The 20,367-nt window shown below is 41.1% G+C and overlaps 1 protein-coding gene across 3 annotated transcripts in view; it reads right to left on the bottom strand.

Annotated features, from left to right (window-relative positions):
• PHYHIPL (phytanoyl-CoA 2-hydroxylase interacting protein like) overlaps positions 1-20,367 on the bottom strand; it is a 55,318-nt gene that overhangs the window by 11,774 nt on the left and 23,177 nt on the right. Inside the window, exon 1 of one of the 3 annotated variants that reach the window (XM_042033307.1) lies at positions 19,863-20,129. The exons of 1 other annotated variant lie outside the window; for it this stretch is intronic. In XM_042033307.1, the coding sequence (XP_041889241.1) occupies positions 19,863-19,968 (106 nt within the window). In that variant the 5' untranslated portion in view covers positions 19,969-20,129. Of the gene's footprint in view, positions 1-4,210; positions 4,229-19,862; positions 20,130-20,367 lie in introns of those variants that run through there. One more of the 3 variants, XM_042033308.1, reaches the window with a different exon arrangement.

Genomic DNA, 20,367 nt, shown 5'->3' with positions numbered 1-20,367 from the left:
CCATTGACTCCAGAAAGAATCACTGGTTTTAAATTTAGGTCTCCCCTTAGTTCCCAAGGCAACTTTATAGCTCAGCATCCCGTGAACATTAGAACTCAGAAATTTTAGGTGTTCTTGCACTTACATAAGACCCAAGCTATAAGTGAACAAATAGAAAAAAACCCAGAAAGCTGAGAAAAAATACTGGGTAAAAAAGAAAAAAATCTTAATGATGTAAGAGAAAAAGTGAAGAAACAGAACAGAAAAAAAAAGAATACTGAACATAGATAAGGACAGGTAGAAACAAAGGAGAAAAAAAAAGCTAATGTCTATATGAGAAAGAGATGAAAGCTCCCAAATTCTGGCCAGATGAGGAAGAGGGGAAACTCATGCAAGGATGTGAGGCAATGCATTGTCAGAATTATTCATAGTCACACCTAATTATAGAAAAATATAGTATTTATACTTTCATCGTAACTGGTAAAAAAATGACAAAAAACTAAACTCAGACGTGTTTGGGCAGTAATAAAAGTAAAAAATTTACTTGGAAACATTAGGAACATTTCAGCCTCTCAACATACTCTGCCAAAGAATTATTCCAACCCTTCAATGCAGGAATATTACGGTTGGCCTGATTGTTCAAAATTCTCTTCATAGATATGTGAAGTTCAATCACAGAGTCTGCAAAATTCATAGATCTCCAGCTAGTATTGTGAATAATGTATTTTTACTGATGACTTCCAGAACTAATAAAACTATTTTTTATTTTTGTTTTATTTTATGCATTTACATCCAAAAGGTTGTCTCTTCTTCAAATATTCTATTGCTTTTTTTTTTTTTTTCTTTTTCACCTAATACCGAAATCAGTTAGTTCATGGTCTTGCTCAAAATGCCCCCCTATTTGTGCCATACACAATGACATTTCCAACAGCTGCACTGGCTGCAACAGACTCAGAAATACCAGTCATTACTGAAAGCTTTCTCTTCATATGAAAGATGTGGTAAGTGCTTTTCCCAACATGACATTTCAGAAAGCCAGCAGGGAGAAAATGGCACTGCTTTCTTTTGCAAGCAATTTGTATTTGAAAGATGACTGAAAGCTCTGCCAGGTACACTGAAAAGGCTTCGTGTGATCAGCTCTTCCAAGAGTGAGGCTCTGTGTTTAAGCAGAACATGGAGTGTTGCTGCTGAGGTTCTCAGAGCTGGAGAGCTGGACAGACTGAGACCCCAGCACACTGAACACTGTATAACGTCCTAAACATACATATAGCCAGGAAACCCAAGCCATAAATCCACAATTCCTTAATGTGCAAATTATTTGCCTAAAATGAGCTTCTGTGTTCCAAACCCAGCCAGGGTGGTTTAAGCCTCAGGGCACGTGCAAAGTAGGAACGACCATTCACACAAAGTAACAGAGAGAAGAAAACATTTTGGAGAACACCAATGGCAAAGAGCAAAAGTACTCCTGGAAATAGGTATTGTTTTCTGTGCATTTCTTGGTATTAATATCTGGCACACATCTTCAGAAATCCGAACTCCCATTCCTTTCAATTTCCTTGCTTTTGAAGTGAAAAAATAGCTTAAGTAAATGTCAAGCAGAAAATCTCCGGATAATTCTTAGGGTTAGGGTAGGGGTTAGGGCTAGGATTAGGATTGAGAGAGTCAAAGAGCCTACAGCTCCAGGAACACTGGGGCACGCCAAGGCCATCCTGGCAGGGTCCCAACATTGCTGCTCCTACATCTTTCTGGTCTGGACCATCCATGGTGCTGGGGTTAGGGTTAGGGTAGGTAGTGGTTAGGGGCAATTGTTAGGTAGCGGATAGTGGTAGTGGCTATGGGTAGTGGCTGGATAGAAAATTAGGTGATACAACACACATATTTTAGGGGAAGTACAAAGACAACAAAGAAAACTAAGCACACCTAACGTGATAAGCACCTGAAGAACCTCCACATCTAACACTGGCTTTTTTCCAGGACTGAAAGTTTGCTACAGAAGAGAAAGCCCAGATTCAGCGGTAATTGCTCTGTTCATCCAAACCATGTCTGTCTCTGCTCAAGCACCTCAAGGCAGCCTCTAGGTTGCTGGTATCTTTTTATTGGGTGGGTGAGACACCCAGAAGCCACTGAATTAATTGGGAAAGACAAAAGCACAGGGAAGCCCTGGTGATATCCCACAACCAGCGACTGGGAGGAAAGTCAGGGTAACTGTGGTGATGCCACTTCTGTGTCACCTCAATATCCCCCTCCACTGATGTAATTTCACTCATCTGAGCTGCTGTCACACAGAAGACGGTGCACCACGTGCTGGGTGTACTGTCTCTGGGAAGACACACAAGACATTAATCCCTGCAGTTACTTCTGCGAGGTGTCAGCTCCACGAAAACCTAGCAATGTGATAAGGGAAACGTGACTCAGGTTCGTGAGCCAGAAATAAGCAAGGCGAGACTGTACTCACTTAGTACAAAATTAAAAGCTAATGCTAGATTCTTTTTATATTCTGGGAAGATACCTGACAATCAAAAGATGTGTAGATGAGAATGAGAAGCAATTTCTGAGACCCTGAAATATGAGGTTTATATATATACAGATACCAACAGCACATGTAATAAATACACTAAAGGCCACACAATATTATAACACTAATCACTTTTTTTTAAAAAATCTCACCTTATTCAGATCTTAAAATGCACGCACTGGGGAAATCAGAATGCGGTTTTCTCAAGTTAACACTTTCAATACAATGAGAGATATTAGCTATGGTATTTTGAAGTAGAAATGTTTGATGAGACAAGATCAGCTTCTTAAGAGCACACAGATACCATGACATAAGAAATCCTCTTATTAGATGTGAATGTTAACAACTGAGAACAACTCATTTACAAACAGGAACTCCCATAACATGAACAGAGAAACCCTTACACCTTCTGAAATACAAAAGTTTCTACCTTTTCTTGTCTTGATAATTCAGCTGATAGGTTATATATCAGATCTGTAAAATATTGTAATTACAGAAATCTGATACAGACTGACAATATTTAAGTGCTGTAATTGAGACTGAATTCTCCAATTTACTGAGAAGGTATTTAATTTCCTCAAAAATTCCATAGAAGGAAGAAAACTTCATTCTGTATAACCATCAAAAATGACAGGGAAGTGCCAGGAAATTACATATTTTCATACTTTAAATTTAACTAAGCAAAAATACTGCCTCACATTTTTCTCCTGAGCTCTGGAATTAATGGCTCCCTGTCCAACTGCTGCTTATGTAGAATTGTTTTACAGAGCCAGGACAATATGTCCTCACCAAGCAAATAATTAACCACAATACCAACAACGTCAATGATCATGGCAACACCTTGTTCAAGAGAGACACCGAAAGCACACAGAGCAAATACAAATGCAACGACATTCAAAAAATTATTAAATTGCTGCTGTTATTTGTTAGGCTGTGTATGTGCACTTCTCTAGGATAGCTATTCTATTTCAAAGCTCAGTCTTTTATCTGTAACCACAGAAGTAATGCTGATGTTTTGTTTGTGCCTCTTTTCATGTACAAAAAGAGGAGTGAAGAGTGTCAGACTCTTAAGTATCTCTCTCTCCTCTCCCCCAGAATCCTGGCAAACTACCTCCCGACAGAGATTTTATATTTAGATAAGCATATTTAGGAATATTTTCTAAATAAGTAACCTTGTAAAACCAATTCCTAAATTAGATAAAGAGAGAATGCTTGACCCTAGAAATCCTGTTAGAGGGATAAACCCCTCTAAACCTTCTCCTCATTTCCTCCCCACTGTCTGATACTACTGTTGTGTATTTTCTAGTAAGAAATGTGCACTGTATCCAAAATTTCTAAAAATAGTTTCAAAAACAAAGCATTACTTAACTATAACATGAATATTTGTATTTACTGAGTGTTTTTGAAATGTTCATATACATTCAGATTCTCTTATCACTTGGTTTTAACAGCTTAATTTAGCTGTTTCCTGCTAGTCTAGGACATTGACTTCAGCAGGAATATTCCACATGCAAACGAAGAGAACACAACTGGACTCTGTGAGTAGAAATGTGCCTTCAGTACAGGCATCTTCGTCAGCTGAGAATGCCCCCAAAGTGTGCCCACATAAAGCACTGAGCAATCTCTGGATTGCCTGGTTTCTGTGCTGAAAAATTTCTCTTAGCCCCTTACAAAGAACTCGATTCTTCCTCCTTCTCACATGGAGGATGAACGTACTCTACAAGTGGTGCCGTGATTCCGATTAGAGCAGCCCAATCTCTCACTCCTGCCATGACAGCGAGAGATGTGCGGGCTCAGTTCCCAGCGAGCAGGTCCCTCTCTCTCGCAGCCTGGTTCCTCAGTGCCAGCCTGAGGCCTGGCTCTGCAGGCAGCTCCCCCTGTATCCCGGCACCCCCTGTGTCCCGGCACCCCCTGTATCCCGGCACCCCCTGTGTCCCGGCACCCCCTGTGTCCCGGCAGCTCCCTGTGTCCCGGCACCCCCTGTGTCCCGGCACCCCCTGTGTCCCGGCACCCCCTGTGTCCCGGCCGGAGGTGCAGCACAGCGGTCAGGGGACAGTGCGTGCCCGCAGGAAACCACTGGGCACGGGCTGCGAGCCGGGCCGTGAGCTCCGACACCGACCCGGCCGAGTGCTCACGTGCCCTTGAACAAAAGCAGGGCTTCGTTTCCTCAAATGTGTGTTTTCCACCAACACCAGTGTGTCAAACCTGCCAGCTAGCAGCAGCAAACACAGGTACCATGGTATAGTTTGGAACATGGTTGTGCTGTCAGAACTGAAGGGCTTTGGCTCACAGCTCAGTCATTCCCTCAGCGGGCACCGAACGCAACATTATGTTCAATAGGAAATTAAGTGTATCTTTACAGAGAAGGTTACTATAATTAGTAAGCAGAAATTAAATAGCACCATTATAATATTTCTGTGGAATATTAATTTTGGCATAGATACTAAATTCTTAACAGTGGATTTGTGGGGCCATATGTATTCCTCCTAAGTTAATAATAAAACCCAAATATATCTTAAACATGACAGCAGAAACAGTAGCAAGAAAAAATCTGACAATATTCACTCCTGCAATAAGACCATAGATATCTGGAATGACACCTGGAATAAATTTGATACAAAATATGCATCTGCTAATCCCAAAGCAAAGGCTACTGCCCAAAAGATTTGATGCCTATGACTTGCAATGATGTTCAGGTACAATTTTCATACGATGTATATGAAATATATATATATACACAGATATAGATATATGAATTTTCCAGACCACTGTGGAAACCACTAATACTTTTGCTATGCTAAGAAAGACAAAAACACTAACAAAAAACCTCACCCTTGGGCAGTGAGTCTCCTCAGGCTCACTTTGCATCCAGTGAAGAAAGGCAGTTTCCTAGATGGGATAATCTGAGTACCTACAGGTAGCTCTCACATTCAGCTTTGCCCTGGAGGATTCTAATTCTCTCCAGAGACTAGAGAGGGAGGTCACAGAAGTTAAGAGGTAGCTGAAGTTACCCTTTACAATTACTTCCTAAATTACATTTGTCAATTCTACTGATTCTCATGACGCAACAGCAATTTGCAAGATTTCCGACAGACAAAAAAGAAAAAGAACACGGGGATAAAAGGTATGTTTTACACTGTAGCCAATTTCTGAACTCTTTAGCAAAGAAATCTACATGTCACTGACTCAGAAATATCCTTTGGACTCACACTTAAAAAGGGATAAACTTTTCAAGAATAATTTCTCTGAATTTTTGTGTCAAATACATCAGAGTTCAACACTTATCCCCACAATATCTTTTCTGAAAGCACTGATAGGATCAACATCTCAGGACCATTTAAGCTTGAATGTGGATGAATTTATAGCTTGCTAACTGCAATCATAAGTTATTTAATAACTGTAATTTAATTAATTTTAAATAAAAATAAATAATGTATTTAATTGCATCATTAAACTAATTCCTCAGAATAATTGTTTCCTCTCTTGCTATTACCATACAGAAAATTCAGATATATCACTGTACATTGTCGTCTGTTGTTATCAGCCAAATGGTCTAGATCAGTGCCAATTCTTCCTTTGATTTTTGACCTATCCTTACTTGAAGCAAAAATTTAGGTAACAATTAGTGACATCTCCAGAAATACCTAAATGATGTGGAAAAGTCTTTATGAAATCAATGGAATTTAAGCCCAGTTACTCAAGAACTTCTGAAAATGTGATTGCAACTATGTTCACAACTTTCACAAACACAAAGCGTAACACAAAGCCTGACTGCAAATCAGATCAATGGCTAAATTGGCAAGGCTGACCTTATTCTTTCACTAAGATTTAATTCTTATTTGATATCCTGACATCTTGGGAGTATTTAATATTTATACTTTACTCATTCAAAACTAAACCATATTTTCAGCCAAAGCCCTAGACTGAGTACTGAAATGGAAATAGATGCCAGTCCCTGTTGATACAATTACTTTTTTTAGAGCTCCCCTTACGCCTTATAGATAATTTTTGGAAGAATATTTTTATGAAAACTGGATGCATCTATTTTTCTATAAAGTACTTGGTGTCTCACAAGGCTGGGCTATTATTATAGAATTCTTCCTCTTTCCTTATTGCAATTTTATTACAAGTAAGTGGAGGAGTGTTAGCACAGTAATATGCTAAGCTAAACACACACAGGTTCACACAAAATTTAATTTTCACTGTGTTAAAAACATATGGAGAAAATATGAAAAAGGAAGTTTCTTATTTTCAGAGGAAAATATGCAACTGGAAGGTTGCAAATAATCATGTAGGTACATATTTCTTCACTAAGGACCAGGAAAACTGTAAGACTGAAAAACCACCGAGGCTAGAAGATTAAATTGACATCCATGCTGTCACATCTACTATTCCCTGTATCAAAGATGTGGAGATCTTTCGAGATCTACTGACCCTGCCATGCTCTAAGGACTGATCAAATCCTTGTGGTAGAGAGCTGAGAAGTGCTGGGATCTACTTTTATGACCCATGAATACCAAAACCAAACAAACTGAATTGGCCAGATAAGCTGAGACTGAGTGCAAATGTCATCACCATCCATCAGCATCTCTCTCCTCATCCTGTCCACTGACTCCTGCATGCAAAATAACTTATACCCAGTTCCCTCTGAAGTTCTCAGACTGCTTATATTAAACACAGCTTTATTTTTTATTGTACCTTGTCATGTAAAGCTAAACAAGTTTCTCTGCGACCTTCTGTGAAATGAGAGTTGCAGTGTGTCAAAAATAGCTCCAGCTGCACTCCAGCTCCTACTGGCAAACCATTGGTTTTCATGGCTCTGCCATCAGAGCCAGGCAAGGGCAATTCTGTCTTCTGGAAATCGAACAGGACATTATAGCAGGCCACAAACACTAAGCCACCCCAGCATTTACTCCTAATTAAATGCTCCCATTTTGTTCAGCACAGCGAGCTTGCTGTACATGGGTGGTAAGTGGCTCTTCTCAGCATGTGTTGGCTACAAGATACATTTGAAAAACAAATTTTAATTAAAATGTGCATTTCTCAGTTGCTGAAAGGGAAAGAAGGCAACAAGGGATGTAAAAAGCTCTAAACCACCATCTAGGTTAATTTAAATGCCATTTAAAAATGAAAATGAACTTTGCAGCCACTTACATATACCAGAATTTGAGTATAATGCATACCTACAGTTATAGAGAATTCCAGATTGGGGAAGCAAGTAAGTATGTCAGAAACATCACTATAAAATCTATCCCAGATCAATCTATCACATGTACTTCATTCATTTAGCAGAACTCTGTGTTATCAGGTCTCTATTATTATCTATCTGTTGTGAAATTCTGACCATACTTCAGACTGCAGTCAGGCCCATTTTGTGGTGTATTTTTGTAAGGATGCTACCTCGGTGCTGTTTTGCTGAAAACCGGGAGTAAAATTTTTCAGCAGACTCCCACCCTGTTGATTCCTAAAGGGGCAGATTTTGGAGCAGGACGGGATACGACGCTTTCAATGGCATGAGGTTTGTCTCTTCTGGTGAATAAAATGTACAGCTGCATCTGAGACTGTGGAACTGCCTATGTCTCCAGGACAAAGGAAAACAGATCTCATAGATGAAGGCACTGACTGTATGACCCCAGACAAGTTGCTTGGGGCCAGATTCCGATCCAAGTTACACTGCTCTGGGTCACTGGCCTAATTGCTCCAGTGCTCTTCATCTAACACTGTAATTGAGGCAAAGCATTGCCCTTAGTTTTCCACTGCTTTTAATATTAACTGTGTATTAGAGAAGTGAGTGGCCTTTCATGATTTGTGCTTCCACATGTCACTAAACAAAAGAGAGAGATAAACAAACACTTCCATTTTAGTTTATTACTGTGAACCTCATTCATTATGGTTTACCTCATTCTTTGGCTGGCAACAACTTGTGCCATTTATTGCAGCTGTGTCTTCATCTAAACCAAAATGTGTTCTCTACTTCAAGTTAAGTCATGTGAGTTCAAATCTAGCAAGATGACGCAGCCTTGTATTCACATGAGCTTTAATGTGACCTGCCAGCTTGCCTGAAAACTGCAAGTGCCTTGATCACACGAGGATTTTTTTCATTTAAAATCCACTTCCTTTCAACGAAGGGAAGCCCAGACAGAAAGGCAAAACTCATCACTTGAAGGGCAGCAGAGAGAACTCAAGGCTGGGGAACACAGTTTTACTAAGCATTTTCCTTGAGAAAGTAGGGTGCTCAGCATGAGTGGGCTTTTGTAACTCTCTGGACACCCTGGCAGTCTGCAGCATGAATGAGCATTTCTTTACTTCAGCACACTGGCAATTGCTGTGTGCTTTTCACACACATCTCTTGTAAGGAATGGGATTTGGCTCTGGTTTACACCAGTTTGTGCTTTTTAGCTGTGATTTAAAATGTATTACATATTCACAAGAGTTCAGGAAATTCTACTTTGTAATTTGTACTGGTTTTTTTTACATTTAAATTGCATGCATGTTTCAGAATTGTATGCTGGTTTCAGACTTTCTCTCAGGCCCTGACAAATAAAGGATATAGGGGTTTTGAGAGCCCTTTTTTTTTTGGCAGGAGTTGTTCTGTTTTGTTTCATTTTTAGCTGGTTTACTAGGGCAACCAAACATTGTCAAGGCCATGTAGGTCTGCCACTGGTTGACTGTTCCTGACTTTTGAACCTCTGACAAGAGCAGAGAGCTCACAGATAACTTAGGTTGCTGCCGGTTTCTTTAAGGCCGGCAAGCATGCAGAAATGAGAGGATCCTGCTAAACACTCCCTATGGAGAGGAAGGCTACAATGAGTTCAAGCTTTTCACCGTTACTAGAATATAAAGATGACACAGTTGTTAATATTGGAGTCAAAAGAAATCTTTCAGTAAAGTCTTCACCACATTGGAATTCACCCCTCACTCAGACACGGTATAGCATACTGGCTGCATATTTATTAAATGTCTCAGCTGTAGCTCATCAGCTTCCTGTCCTGATGGCATTAGTGACAGAACTCTCCTGTAGGTTATCTAATGAAAATTGTCTAATGAAGAGGAGAAAACTCAAAACAAAGTTTTGATGTAATTAAGTTAAAAGAAACCTACAACAATTCTAAAAACATCAGATTCAAATCCATGGTCCTTGATAATTTTCAAATTGCTTTTTTAAAAAAGCACAGCTCAGTTGGATACTTACAATAGTTTCCATTACAGATTTTTCTGTAGTCTTATTATGCAAGCTATCAACAGCCATTGGATTGCAACAATGGCACCAATCATGATCGTGGCAAGACAAAAATTGATTAGCTATAGAGGAATAGCTGCATAACCTTCTACAAATTCTCTATGCCAAACAAGTCCCCTTGCATAGGGTACTTAAAAAGAATTCATATTTTGCTTAGATTTTCATCTTTTGGATTTAGAGAATTTAAAAGCATCTCAAGGAATGCTTTCCAGATCCCACTCCCTACTATATGAGCTAATCTAATAAGCATACTGAGATACACTGAAGGATTTAGTTTCCCTCTCTGGCTTCCATGTCCAGCACTGCACACTTGCACTAGGGCTGACAGCCTCACCAGGCAGCCTAAGGGGCTCCCTGGTGGTCTGCTCAAGGAAGGAACACAGAAACCAGCTGAGCATTACAGAATATACAAAAATAGAAAAAGGAGAATCACTATTTTATTTTTTCACATGGAGATCCTGGTTCTTCCCTGCACTTGTCCAGTTATGAGAAAGCACAGAGTACTCGATATGTTCCTACCACACAAGTCATGCTGGGCCCACCTGGCTACCTGATGTGTCACTAAACCTGAAATTAAACCCTCATGCTCTAAAAAGGCCGCCCTACACAGATCCCTGTACATCAAGTATGATTTAAGAACTCCATGCTACCTAAACAGTGACAAAGTGAAGTACGGAAGTGACACATTCTTTGTGTCGGGGTCCCAAAGCATGGCACAGAGCTGTTCACAGACAGAGGAAACCAAGAATGGTATCTGGAGTTTCAGGTGCCTCCCTCTAGGGGGGAAAGAAAGTAACCTCTACACCTGGGCAGAGGTGAGACAATCACAATAAATGGCATGAGAAGTCTTACTGCCCAAACCTGTCCTTTCATGAAGAGTAAGGTAGTAGCTGTAACACTGCCGAAAACTCCAGTCTGTTCCACACAAGAGGGACATAACTTCCCTGTCATCTACTGGATTCAGACTGAGGGGATTTTCAGTTCCTGTGATTAGAGATAAGTCTTGGAATTAACACTGGAAGTGTTAAGGCTAGAAATTCATCAGAAACATTAGCATTCTGAAAGTCACGTTTACCACTGAACATTTATATTAAATTACCAGCTTAAAGTTCAACACGAAACTGTAAGTACATAATATTTACTTTATGTCATCAGATGGAAGATGGACCTTAGTAGCATTAAAAAACGCAACCTGCTGTACCCCCTGTTTTTAATTTTATCCCTTCCTTTAGATAAACTCACATATAATTTCCCTTTACATATGTTGCATTAAAAGGAACAATGACACAGCATGAGTCACTCCACAGATACTTGTACACTAGGACTTACAGCTGGCCAAGACTGAAAGAGCCTTTTAACATCTTTTTATCCTGCTCATTTTGAAGTCCAAATGTTTTCAACTATGAGTACACATAGAAGTGAACTGTAAAAAAATGCTCAGAATGATCTTTTTAGAATGTTATTTCTAGCCAAGAAATAAATACAGATTACAAATACTGGTTAAATATATATAGAAATATATAAATCTGTCTTATAAAAAAAGACAGATTAAATCCAGATAAACTGCAACTTAGAAAAATTCCAAATGAGATGCCTATCTGTATGAAATAAGATGCAGTACACACACCAAAGACTAGGAAAATACAGTAGTTGTAAGAGCTTAATCATGCCACATTATGAATGCAAATTGGTTTTTACATAAAGTCTTACTGAAGCCAATGGAACAGCTCAGGAAAGAAATTTATGGGATACTTCTGATTATTACAAACCAAATAATTCTCCCAACAAGAAAATTCTAACAAGACTTTTCCTAACAAAGCTTAATACGGCAATTCCTTCAACTGTGCTTCTCCTAGAGCTGCCAGCTGGGTCTGACTTTCTCCAGTATTGGAGAAATAAACTCCAGACTCCACTCCACACTTGGAACTAAGAAAGTGCAACCCTGCTAATACTTTCTGTCACTCCACAGGAATGAAAGAGCAACACCAAACTAGTTTTAAGGCTTCCCTTTCTTGGCAGCAGCTAGGCCTGTCAAGGCTCAGAGAAACAGTTGTTAGGTTATGAAAACAGTACAGCTGATCATTGCTTTTGGAAACATCCATGCAAAACACCTTGTTCATTCAAGCAGAAATAAAACAAGAACACTGAGAACAATAAAATAAAATTGACTAATGATTCAACTACAAACACCACTGTGAAAACTGATTCAGTTACAAATGCTACAATGAATTCTAACCAAATCTTCTGTGCTGAAGGAAAAAATTTCAAGGTCAAATAAAGAATGCTCCACTGTATAACAAACCCTAGTGAGGAAACCACGCAAAGTGATCCTGGAGCAGAGCTTTCTTTAGCTCCAACTACCTAAACACTGTCTTTGTTCATAATTTTCTATAGCAGTGATATGTTTTGTACACATATCCTGAATTGGCATTGTCGGTATTTAATTGGCAGTATTTCTCCAGCTATGCTTAAAAATTTTTGAAGAAAGTGGTCTGCAAGGAAAATGCTTAAAAATTCTGTCAAAAGAGAACAGAAGACATAGCTTAAGACTGTGGGCTGTGTTCAGCCAGAATTAAATATAGCCTTCAGGTCACAAAAAGCACGAAAGGCCATGCATGCTGGCAGAACAGAAGATGTACCTACTGTCCTGAGTGGTCTAAGAAAAACTCAGACTGGACGACTTTTAAAGATTACCTCCTCAGTTGGGGTGAAAGGTACTGCCACTACTTCAGCAGCACAAAGGGGACTGAAAAAGACCTTATTCAGAAAAGGCAGGGTCTCCAAACCGGCTGTTTAGAAGCCATGAACAATAAAAGACGGAGGAAATTACAAGGAATGGGTAAAGGAGGAGATCTTCCTAGATTTTGGGAGAAAAAATGGAAAACTAATGAGGCAGAGAAGTCCCAGAATGAAAAACCAAGGTCAGGAAGACAGGCTTCAGCAAGTCTTTGGAGACAACAGAACACAACAATGCCTGACTGGAACCCATTCAAAAATCAATGATGAAATACTAGAGAAATCTAAATAAGAATATGATAGAGTCTCTCCTCAACACACCTTACATGACAGAAAGGATACTCTGCCTGTTCTAGAAGCTATGGCTCTGGAACCAGGAATCTCACCGGAAAGCTGCTGTAGAGACTGAATTGGCCTTCTGGGTGTACTCTGACCTGGATCATACAGGCAGAACGGCAGGGTAAATTGTGAATTTGGAAACATGAGCTCAGAACACTTCTTACAAGAGGTGGAAGAGCCACCAGATTAGTAGGCTGAGAATAAAATTGCTAGTAAAATAGAAAAATCTAGTTTAAGATGAAAGATAGAAGAGGTGAATTAGTAATAGCTTAACTTTTCCTTAATAAAAACAGCTTTAGTCTTTGAGATTTGCAGAAGATACGTGAAATTTTAAGTGAGGGTGGGCTTGGCTTCTCCCTCTAGAGGACTGCTTCTCAGAGGTTGGAGGGGTTAGAATTTCTCTTCCCTAAATTATTCCTCCTGCCATTGTACTCACTGAGAACTACTGATCTGCAGGGCTGAACAAGGGCTGGCAGAGGTGAGACTGACATATGGCAAAAGAGGTAAGGAGCTCAGGTGTCCACTGGGCTACCATAGAGCCTGTGGCTGGTTCCAGGCTTTGTGTCTTTGTGAATGATCTAAAGAGAGATCACATTTGTGCACTGCAGACAACATTAAACAGAAGGAGCTGCAAGCACAAATGGCTTAGAAGTATCGGCAGGAAGTGCTACAAGGGATTCTGTTACAGAATAAATAAAAGAATGCATCTGGGAACTCTAATCCGAAACAAACACAAAGAAGAAGGGACATACACAGGAGACACTGATGATTAAAATGCTTTAAGTATAAAAATGACTAGAAATTAACTACAAAAGCTACATTATATGTTTGAGTTTCATTCCTGCAATATCAGCACTGGGAAAAACAGTGATTCTTTTGGTGAATCTGGCATAATTACACATCAAGCATTTCAGTAGCTTTATAAGGGATCTCGTAGAGTTACAGTGAAGAATAATTGAATGAAAAGGGGCACAAATAGAATGGCAGGCAATATATAAATAGCTAATAATATATAACTTGGTCATTGCCAGACAAAATAGCTCATAATCAATTACACAGGTTTGAGTGTCATAAAGCTCTAAAAGAAGATGAGGAGAAAGAAGGAAGGAAAATAACCCTAAAAATTCATGAATATAAAGGAAGAATTTGGATGACTACATTTCTTGACACCAGGATATTGAATAGCCAGTTTCCAGCAAAGGCTCACTAACTGGAGACATCATTACTTGTGACATAAACCAAGACAGGATGAAATACTTGCTGAAGTGGAAGACATAGGCAAATCATTTGTCTTCTTCTCTTCCACAACTCTAAAGATCATTCATGAAGACTTGTTGCTTGGCTCCATTTAGTATTTTTCTGTTCTATCAGTGAGGAATATTACATGTGAAATCTTAGTCTCTGCCAAGCATGTAAAGCTAAAACAGTATTAAGTATTTTTCTTTGCAGCAAGAGAGCTTTTGGAGTGATGTACTAGATTTTAACTCCTACCTGAAGCAGCATTATTGTTTGTCACAAAAAAACCCCTGTCATCATAATGTTCAAGTTCAGCCAGGTTAGACATAATTTTTTGGAAGAAATACATTTCTTAGCACAGTTTGCATTTTGAAGAGAGTGAATTTAAATCTCTAAATTTGCAGCCGGGGAGAGGAAAAAAACAACAATAAACATAACTCTGAATTTTGTGTCCTATCAAAATATCACAAAAACAAGCACTTCTCTATTATGTTGGACACAGAAAACATGAACTGTGCTCAGAAGTGCCATAGTTTTTTAAGAAACCAAACAACTAATCAGCAACAAAGATTCAGGACACTAAGAATTACTGTGAAATTTGGATCTCTCAATTGTCCTTCATGTGGGAGTCTACCTAGACATTCAATTTTTTCCCATCTCTTAGACATACATGATGACGTTTCAGAAATAGCAGTGATACTGGTCCATAATGCCAAAAAGGGGATTTGAAGATCACATCCAGAGACTGGATGATGCCACTTCATCCCTTCTATCGGAAAGGTGAATGTGTACACAATACGGCAATGAAAACCCCAATTAATGAACTACAGAAAAATCTTTCAGAATCCTCCAATAAGTCCAGCATGATAATAAACTCCTGAGATAAATTAGAAAACATGAGACATGCTCAAATAACATGGAAAGCCAAAGATGCAAGCTGTTTACATAAACCAGAAATGACATCTTAGCTTATATGATGTAATGTTTTTATACAAGCCTTTTAGACTAAACAGTTGTGGTGGTGCCAAGTGTTTGGAAGGTGATGAAATTGATTGACACTGGCCAAGACACCAGTTCCAGCCCTGATCCTGCTGCCTAAATACTATCTTCAAATATATGAAGACAGAAAAAAAGCTTTAAAAACACTTTAGTGAGATTGTATAGTTCAAGCCATCAATGGTTAGAAAATACCAGAATGAAGCATAATTTAATAACCTGAAGTTGGGCACTTTGTTTAGATTATGATATAGCCTTTAACTGCATGGTTACATACTTATTTTTCCACATAAATTCTGACTCATTCAGCATACATAATGAATAGTGCGTACATAATGAACTATTTTTCTTGTAACAGTTATTTGCTGTTGTTCAGTGTGTAGTCCCAGGACTTATTTGCTACACATTATTCATATTCTTCTCTGAAGATAAAATTATGAATTTCATCATGGGTTTTTCCATGCACCTCATGTGTTTTCCAGGCTACTACAGTGTCTGTCTGATTAACATTCATTTGTTTATTTTGAAAACATTGCAGGAGGGGAGGCAGCAACATGCTTCCATTTAACACATGGAAAACTGAGGCACAGGAAAGTTACTTAAGGTGGTTAATGTTCTCTCTCAAAGCATTTTTTTTAAAGTCCTACTCTCACTGAAGTCAGCAGCAGCCATTGACTCTTGAGTACTCCATGGTACCCTTCTCTGCTGGCAAATGAACAAGGAGAATTTGGCATCCTGGGGTCGTGTGTGGCTCTGGAAGATGTCATGCACTGATACACACTGACCCTTCTCTGGTGGTCACACCAAAGCACAGCCTCTTGTGCCCTGGTCCTTGAACTTGTTCCTGTCCCACTTCCTTCTTCCCCAGTCATGCTTCAGAAGTCCTGTTCTTCATTCCTAAGGCTGTCCTTTCAGTCCCAGTCTCTCTGCTCAGCGAGTCCTAGTTCCATTCCTTTACTCCTGAGCTCTATGGTCCAAACTGCCCAGCAGCCCCCCTCTTGTAATTTTTGTCTCTTCTTTGCACGCAGGTCACCAGGTTTACTCTTCACAGGTTCCCAATCCTCATTCTTCAAATTAATCTAATCTGGGTGAACATCCCCTCACCTTTTCCCCCCCAGTTTTACTTCCCTGGGCATGCTGCCTGAACTTAGATTGCCTTCCTTGCTCCTTTATCTTTTCCTATTCTCATTCAGGGTTATTTTGTCCACTTCTGCCCTCCCATTTAACCTAATCCCCAGCTTGCAAGTCTTTCCTGTTCTTCTGCCCTTGACCAGCCACTGCCTCCAGTCTGTTAGTGTCTCCAGATCCAGTTTTCTTGCCTGACTCCCTTGTCTGTGCATCCCAAGTTCCAGCATCCTCTTTGAAGGTTTGTTTCTCTGCTCTTCTTCTTTCTGCATTTTGACAGGTGTTGTTTTGATAGGTGTCTTCTGCTTTCCCTCTGTTTATGCCAACGTGAGAGCAGGGGGAGTGGATGACGGCGTCACGGCTCTCAGCCTGGCAGGACCCAGCAGCCAAAGTGCATCATCTGTAGCAGGAGCACAGCACAGCCACAGTTCAGCTTCGGGGAATTCAGCTGCTGACATCCAAGACCGTTCTACCAAGCCTGTGAAAAGCTTGGTTTCTTCCAAGACTTAAGGTTTCCTGGCATCAGCTGTATTTCCATAGCATTGGCGTGCTCATGACACAAAAGACATCCATCCATCTACTAAAGGTTTAATCCCCAGGTGAGGATAATACAAATTTTATAAAAAGGTCACCAGAATGTTCAGCACTGATTAAACATTCATTCCTGGCCCAAGTTTATAGAAGTATGGCTACAATGTTCAAATGTGGCAAAGGAAAATAACAAATGCTACACGTTTTCCTGTACACAGAGTGAGTTCAGGAGAGTCCTAAGGAACTACACTTTAGACTGAGCGTCAGACTAACACTGAGCTGTGCTATCAGACCCCTGTAAGAGAATAAGAGCAAATAATGCAAGATGCCTTAGTAAATAACAGCTCATAACTGCCTTTAGAATGTTGCATTCACTTAGAACCAAACCATATCAGGAGATTTTTTCTAAAAAGAAATTTCCAAAATGCATACATTTATTATCTCTTATTTAACATTTGTAAGTTTTTAAATTGCTTTGATTCATTAAGAGAGATGACAACGCCTGCAAAAACAACGCTGAAAAAACCCCAGAAAAAATCCATAAATAGTTGAACTCTTATGATGTTATTAATTGCTTACTCCAGTTTCTAGATTTGTGGCTCCTGTATATATCTCCACAGAAGGTATAACGCACTTTGCTGAATACAAAACATCTCAATATTAATCCTCTCATCTTAGAAAACAAGAAAAATACATTGCTACATAAATTTTCCATTACTGCTTATGTTTTTACTGCAGCATTGCTTGCAATTCCAACTGTGTTGCAAAATTTGTCATAGTTGGATGTATAAAGTTATGACTTCACTGGCTGTCTGTACAGTTACTACAGCTTAAAGACCAAGGATATTTTCAGAATACAAATCTATCATATTTATAATTTACTATGTGTAATACATTGCTATTTATTGCAAGACTTTGTTTTACCTCAGTGATGCTAATCACCTTAAGAACCTCACTTTCTTCAACAAAGACACCCTAAAATAAACGCAAGTATTTATGATACAAATACACCCATGTAGACACTCAGGGATCTAAATGTATTGCATATACATTTGTACGCTTATCTCAAAGATGAATGCCTTCACCTTTGCTGCCTTGTTTTGTGTTCCCATTAAAATAAGCTTTTTGATGCATAAGTGCCACCTGTAGGAAATACTGGAGTGTGCTCAAGAACAGCCCTGTGCCAGCTGAGGCACTGAGTTGTCTCTCTCCCATCCCCAACATAGGCACCTCCTTTGGAAATTCAACCATGTACTGGGAAAGCAACGGTCCTGGATGATGGCAGCTTGCTTGATGAATTTAGTTTGTAAAGCCACATCTGCAGGAAAGTTGTTTTCCAGTGAAGTCTAATCAAAAAGGAACTGAAATGAAAAATACTACATTTTTCCATTCGCTTGTCTGTATGACATTATTCCATAGGAATCGAGAAGTCCTTCACTATTGTATGTTAAACCAAACAGAGTTTGTCATGATAAACATGGACTACTTCACTACCATTACTTAGGGTACACAAATATGAAAGACTGCATAACTTATCTATTTTTATTTGTATCTACTATTAATTAAAAGGAATATATGTGAAAAGGTGTTTTAACAAAAAACCAGTCTAACCTCCATTACTATAAACACAGCTCAGTTTCCTGTGTCCTGTGGCAGTGAGTAAGGCATGAACGGATGGAAGTGCACATATCTAAATTAAAACATTAAAACAAAAAAATCAAAGAATTGCTAATGTAGCTAGAAAAAGAATAACTGAGACTTTTCAATACCTTATAATTTTTTTTTTCTATTACAAGAAAAATAAAGAGCTTACCAAAATTCAGCTTTTTAAATGTTAGAGTCTGCCTAGGTGAAAAAAAATGAAATATTTAACCATAATTTTTAAAAAATAACGGAGAAAACTGGCCTGACTCCCTCTATCAGCTTTAACAGTTATGCTCCAAAAATAGACTCACGACAAGGAAATAGTTTCATTAATTCAACTGTACCAATCACTGATCCAGTATCTCCGTTCCTTGGTACATTTACTAGGTAACATAAATTCCACACCCAAAGCACATTTTGCATCCAAAAATGAGAAGTTATTTTCAATAGTTCGATGTGAAATGACAAGAGAGGAATCATCTGGTATATGAGCACAAATTGTATGCCACAAATTATTTCTCTACGAGAAAATATTAGTTCATTGTTTGACAGTCAGCGCGCCTGTTTAGTTTTATCAATCACAGTTGTGTACAAACGACACGTCTCTCTTCTCCCCTAGTCAGCCTTCAGTGCCGCTTCGAGCACGTACACTTGTTTTGGCTGTCCCTCGTCACCACCTGACATTTATCTGCTTGCTTCAACACAGACAACCTTTAACACCCGCACCCGCGGCTCTGAAACCAAACTTCATCTGCCTGCGGGGTGACGGACGGGCTGGCAGCCGCTGTCCCCAGGGCACTGCGGTCTCCCGCGGCGGGGCGGGCGCCAGGCGCGGCGCGGAGGGGAGCGGGCGGGAAGCGCGGCTCGGAGCCGGGCACGGCGCACCGGGCCCGCCGCCGCGCTGCTGTCCGCGGTGCTGAACCGCCTCCCTCTCGGCTTCCCCCCGCGCCCCGTCTTGCCAGCCCCAAGCTCGGTCCGCTCGCCGCCCCATGGCTCTCACGAGCCACTGGCAACAAGTCTGGCCGCTTGCCCACGTCAGCCGGCACATCCGCCCGTGTATTTGAAGCACGGGAATTGCCCTATAATACAAAGGACTTTGGAGACCGCGGGCAACAAAACCCCGCCAGGGCCACTACCCCATCCCTAGCTCCGGACTCTCCGCAGCGCGGGCTCTGGCTCTCGTTGCTGCCTCTCCCAGAACAAGCCCCAGCGTCCATTCCTGGCAGGGGCAGGGTTGTGCATCAGGCTTGCCCGGGGTAATCGCACTGCAACGCCAGGCACGGCTTAGGGAGCGGCGGTTTTCCCTCCCTTCCCTCCAGCAAGGTGCAACCTTCTCTTCTTCTTTTGTTCTCAATGGCAGGAGGGTGGCGGCGGCGGCGGGAGGGGTGGGGAACACTTGCACCTACAAATTCTTGGGGGATAACAAAGGACCATACGACGTGGGATTAATTTGCATTAGCATCCATGAGGGCAGCAGCATCTTACGTCTGCAGGGATTAGCCGCGCCGAGCCCGGGCTTACCGTCCCTATCGCAGAGCTGAATCGCCTCCAGGCTGAGGTTCTTGATCACCTCCTCGCAGGGGCTCGTGGGGCTGCTCATGGTGTGCGCCAGGCGCGGAGCCTCCATCGCGCCCCTCGCCGCTCCTGCTGTGGCTTGGCCGGGGGCTGGGGCTGGGGCTGGCCGGCTGCGGTGCAGAGCCGCGCGGCAGCGCTTCCCGGCGCCGCCCGGCTCGGCTGCGAGCGCTCGGCGGAGGAGGCGGGCGAGGAGCGGATTTGTCACCGCAGCGAGACGGGGAGGGGGCAGCAGCGAGGCGGGTGCCCGGCGCGCCCCGGGATCCGCGTTTAAAGGGGCCGCGGCCGCCGCCGCCGCGGAACCGTCCCTTCCCCCTCCGCTCCTTATGTAACGGAGGCCGCGCCTCCACGGGAAGCTGCCGGGGAGTCCGAGCCCTCCGGGTCAGGCCCTGCGAACGGCCGGTCGGGGTTCCAGCCGGCCGGCCTCGAGCACAGCTGCCCACCGCCGCGGCGT

This window comes from Corvus kubaryi, unplaced genomic scaffold (assembly GCF_017639235.1).
Source record: "Corvus kubaryi isolate FWS band 111438036 unplaced genomic scaffold, C.kubaryi_AGA036_p1.0 37357, whole genome shotgun sequence".
Lineage (NCBI taxonomy): Eukaryota > Metazoa > Chordata > Aves > Passeriformes > Corvidae > Corvus > Corvus kubaryi.
The sequence above is the reverse complement of the archived record's forward strand: the minus strand, read 5'-3'. Positions and strand labels throughout refer to the sequence as shown.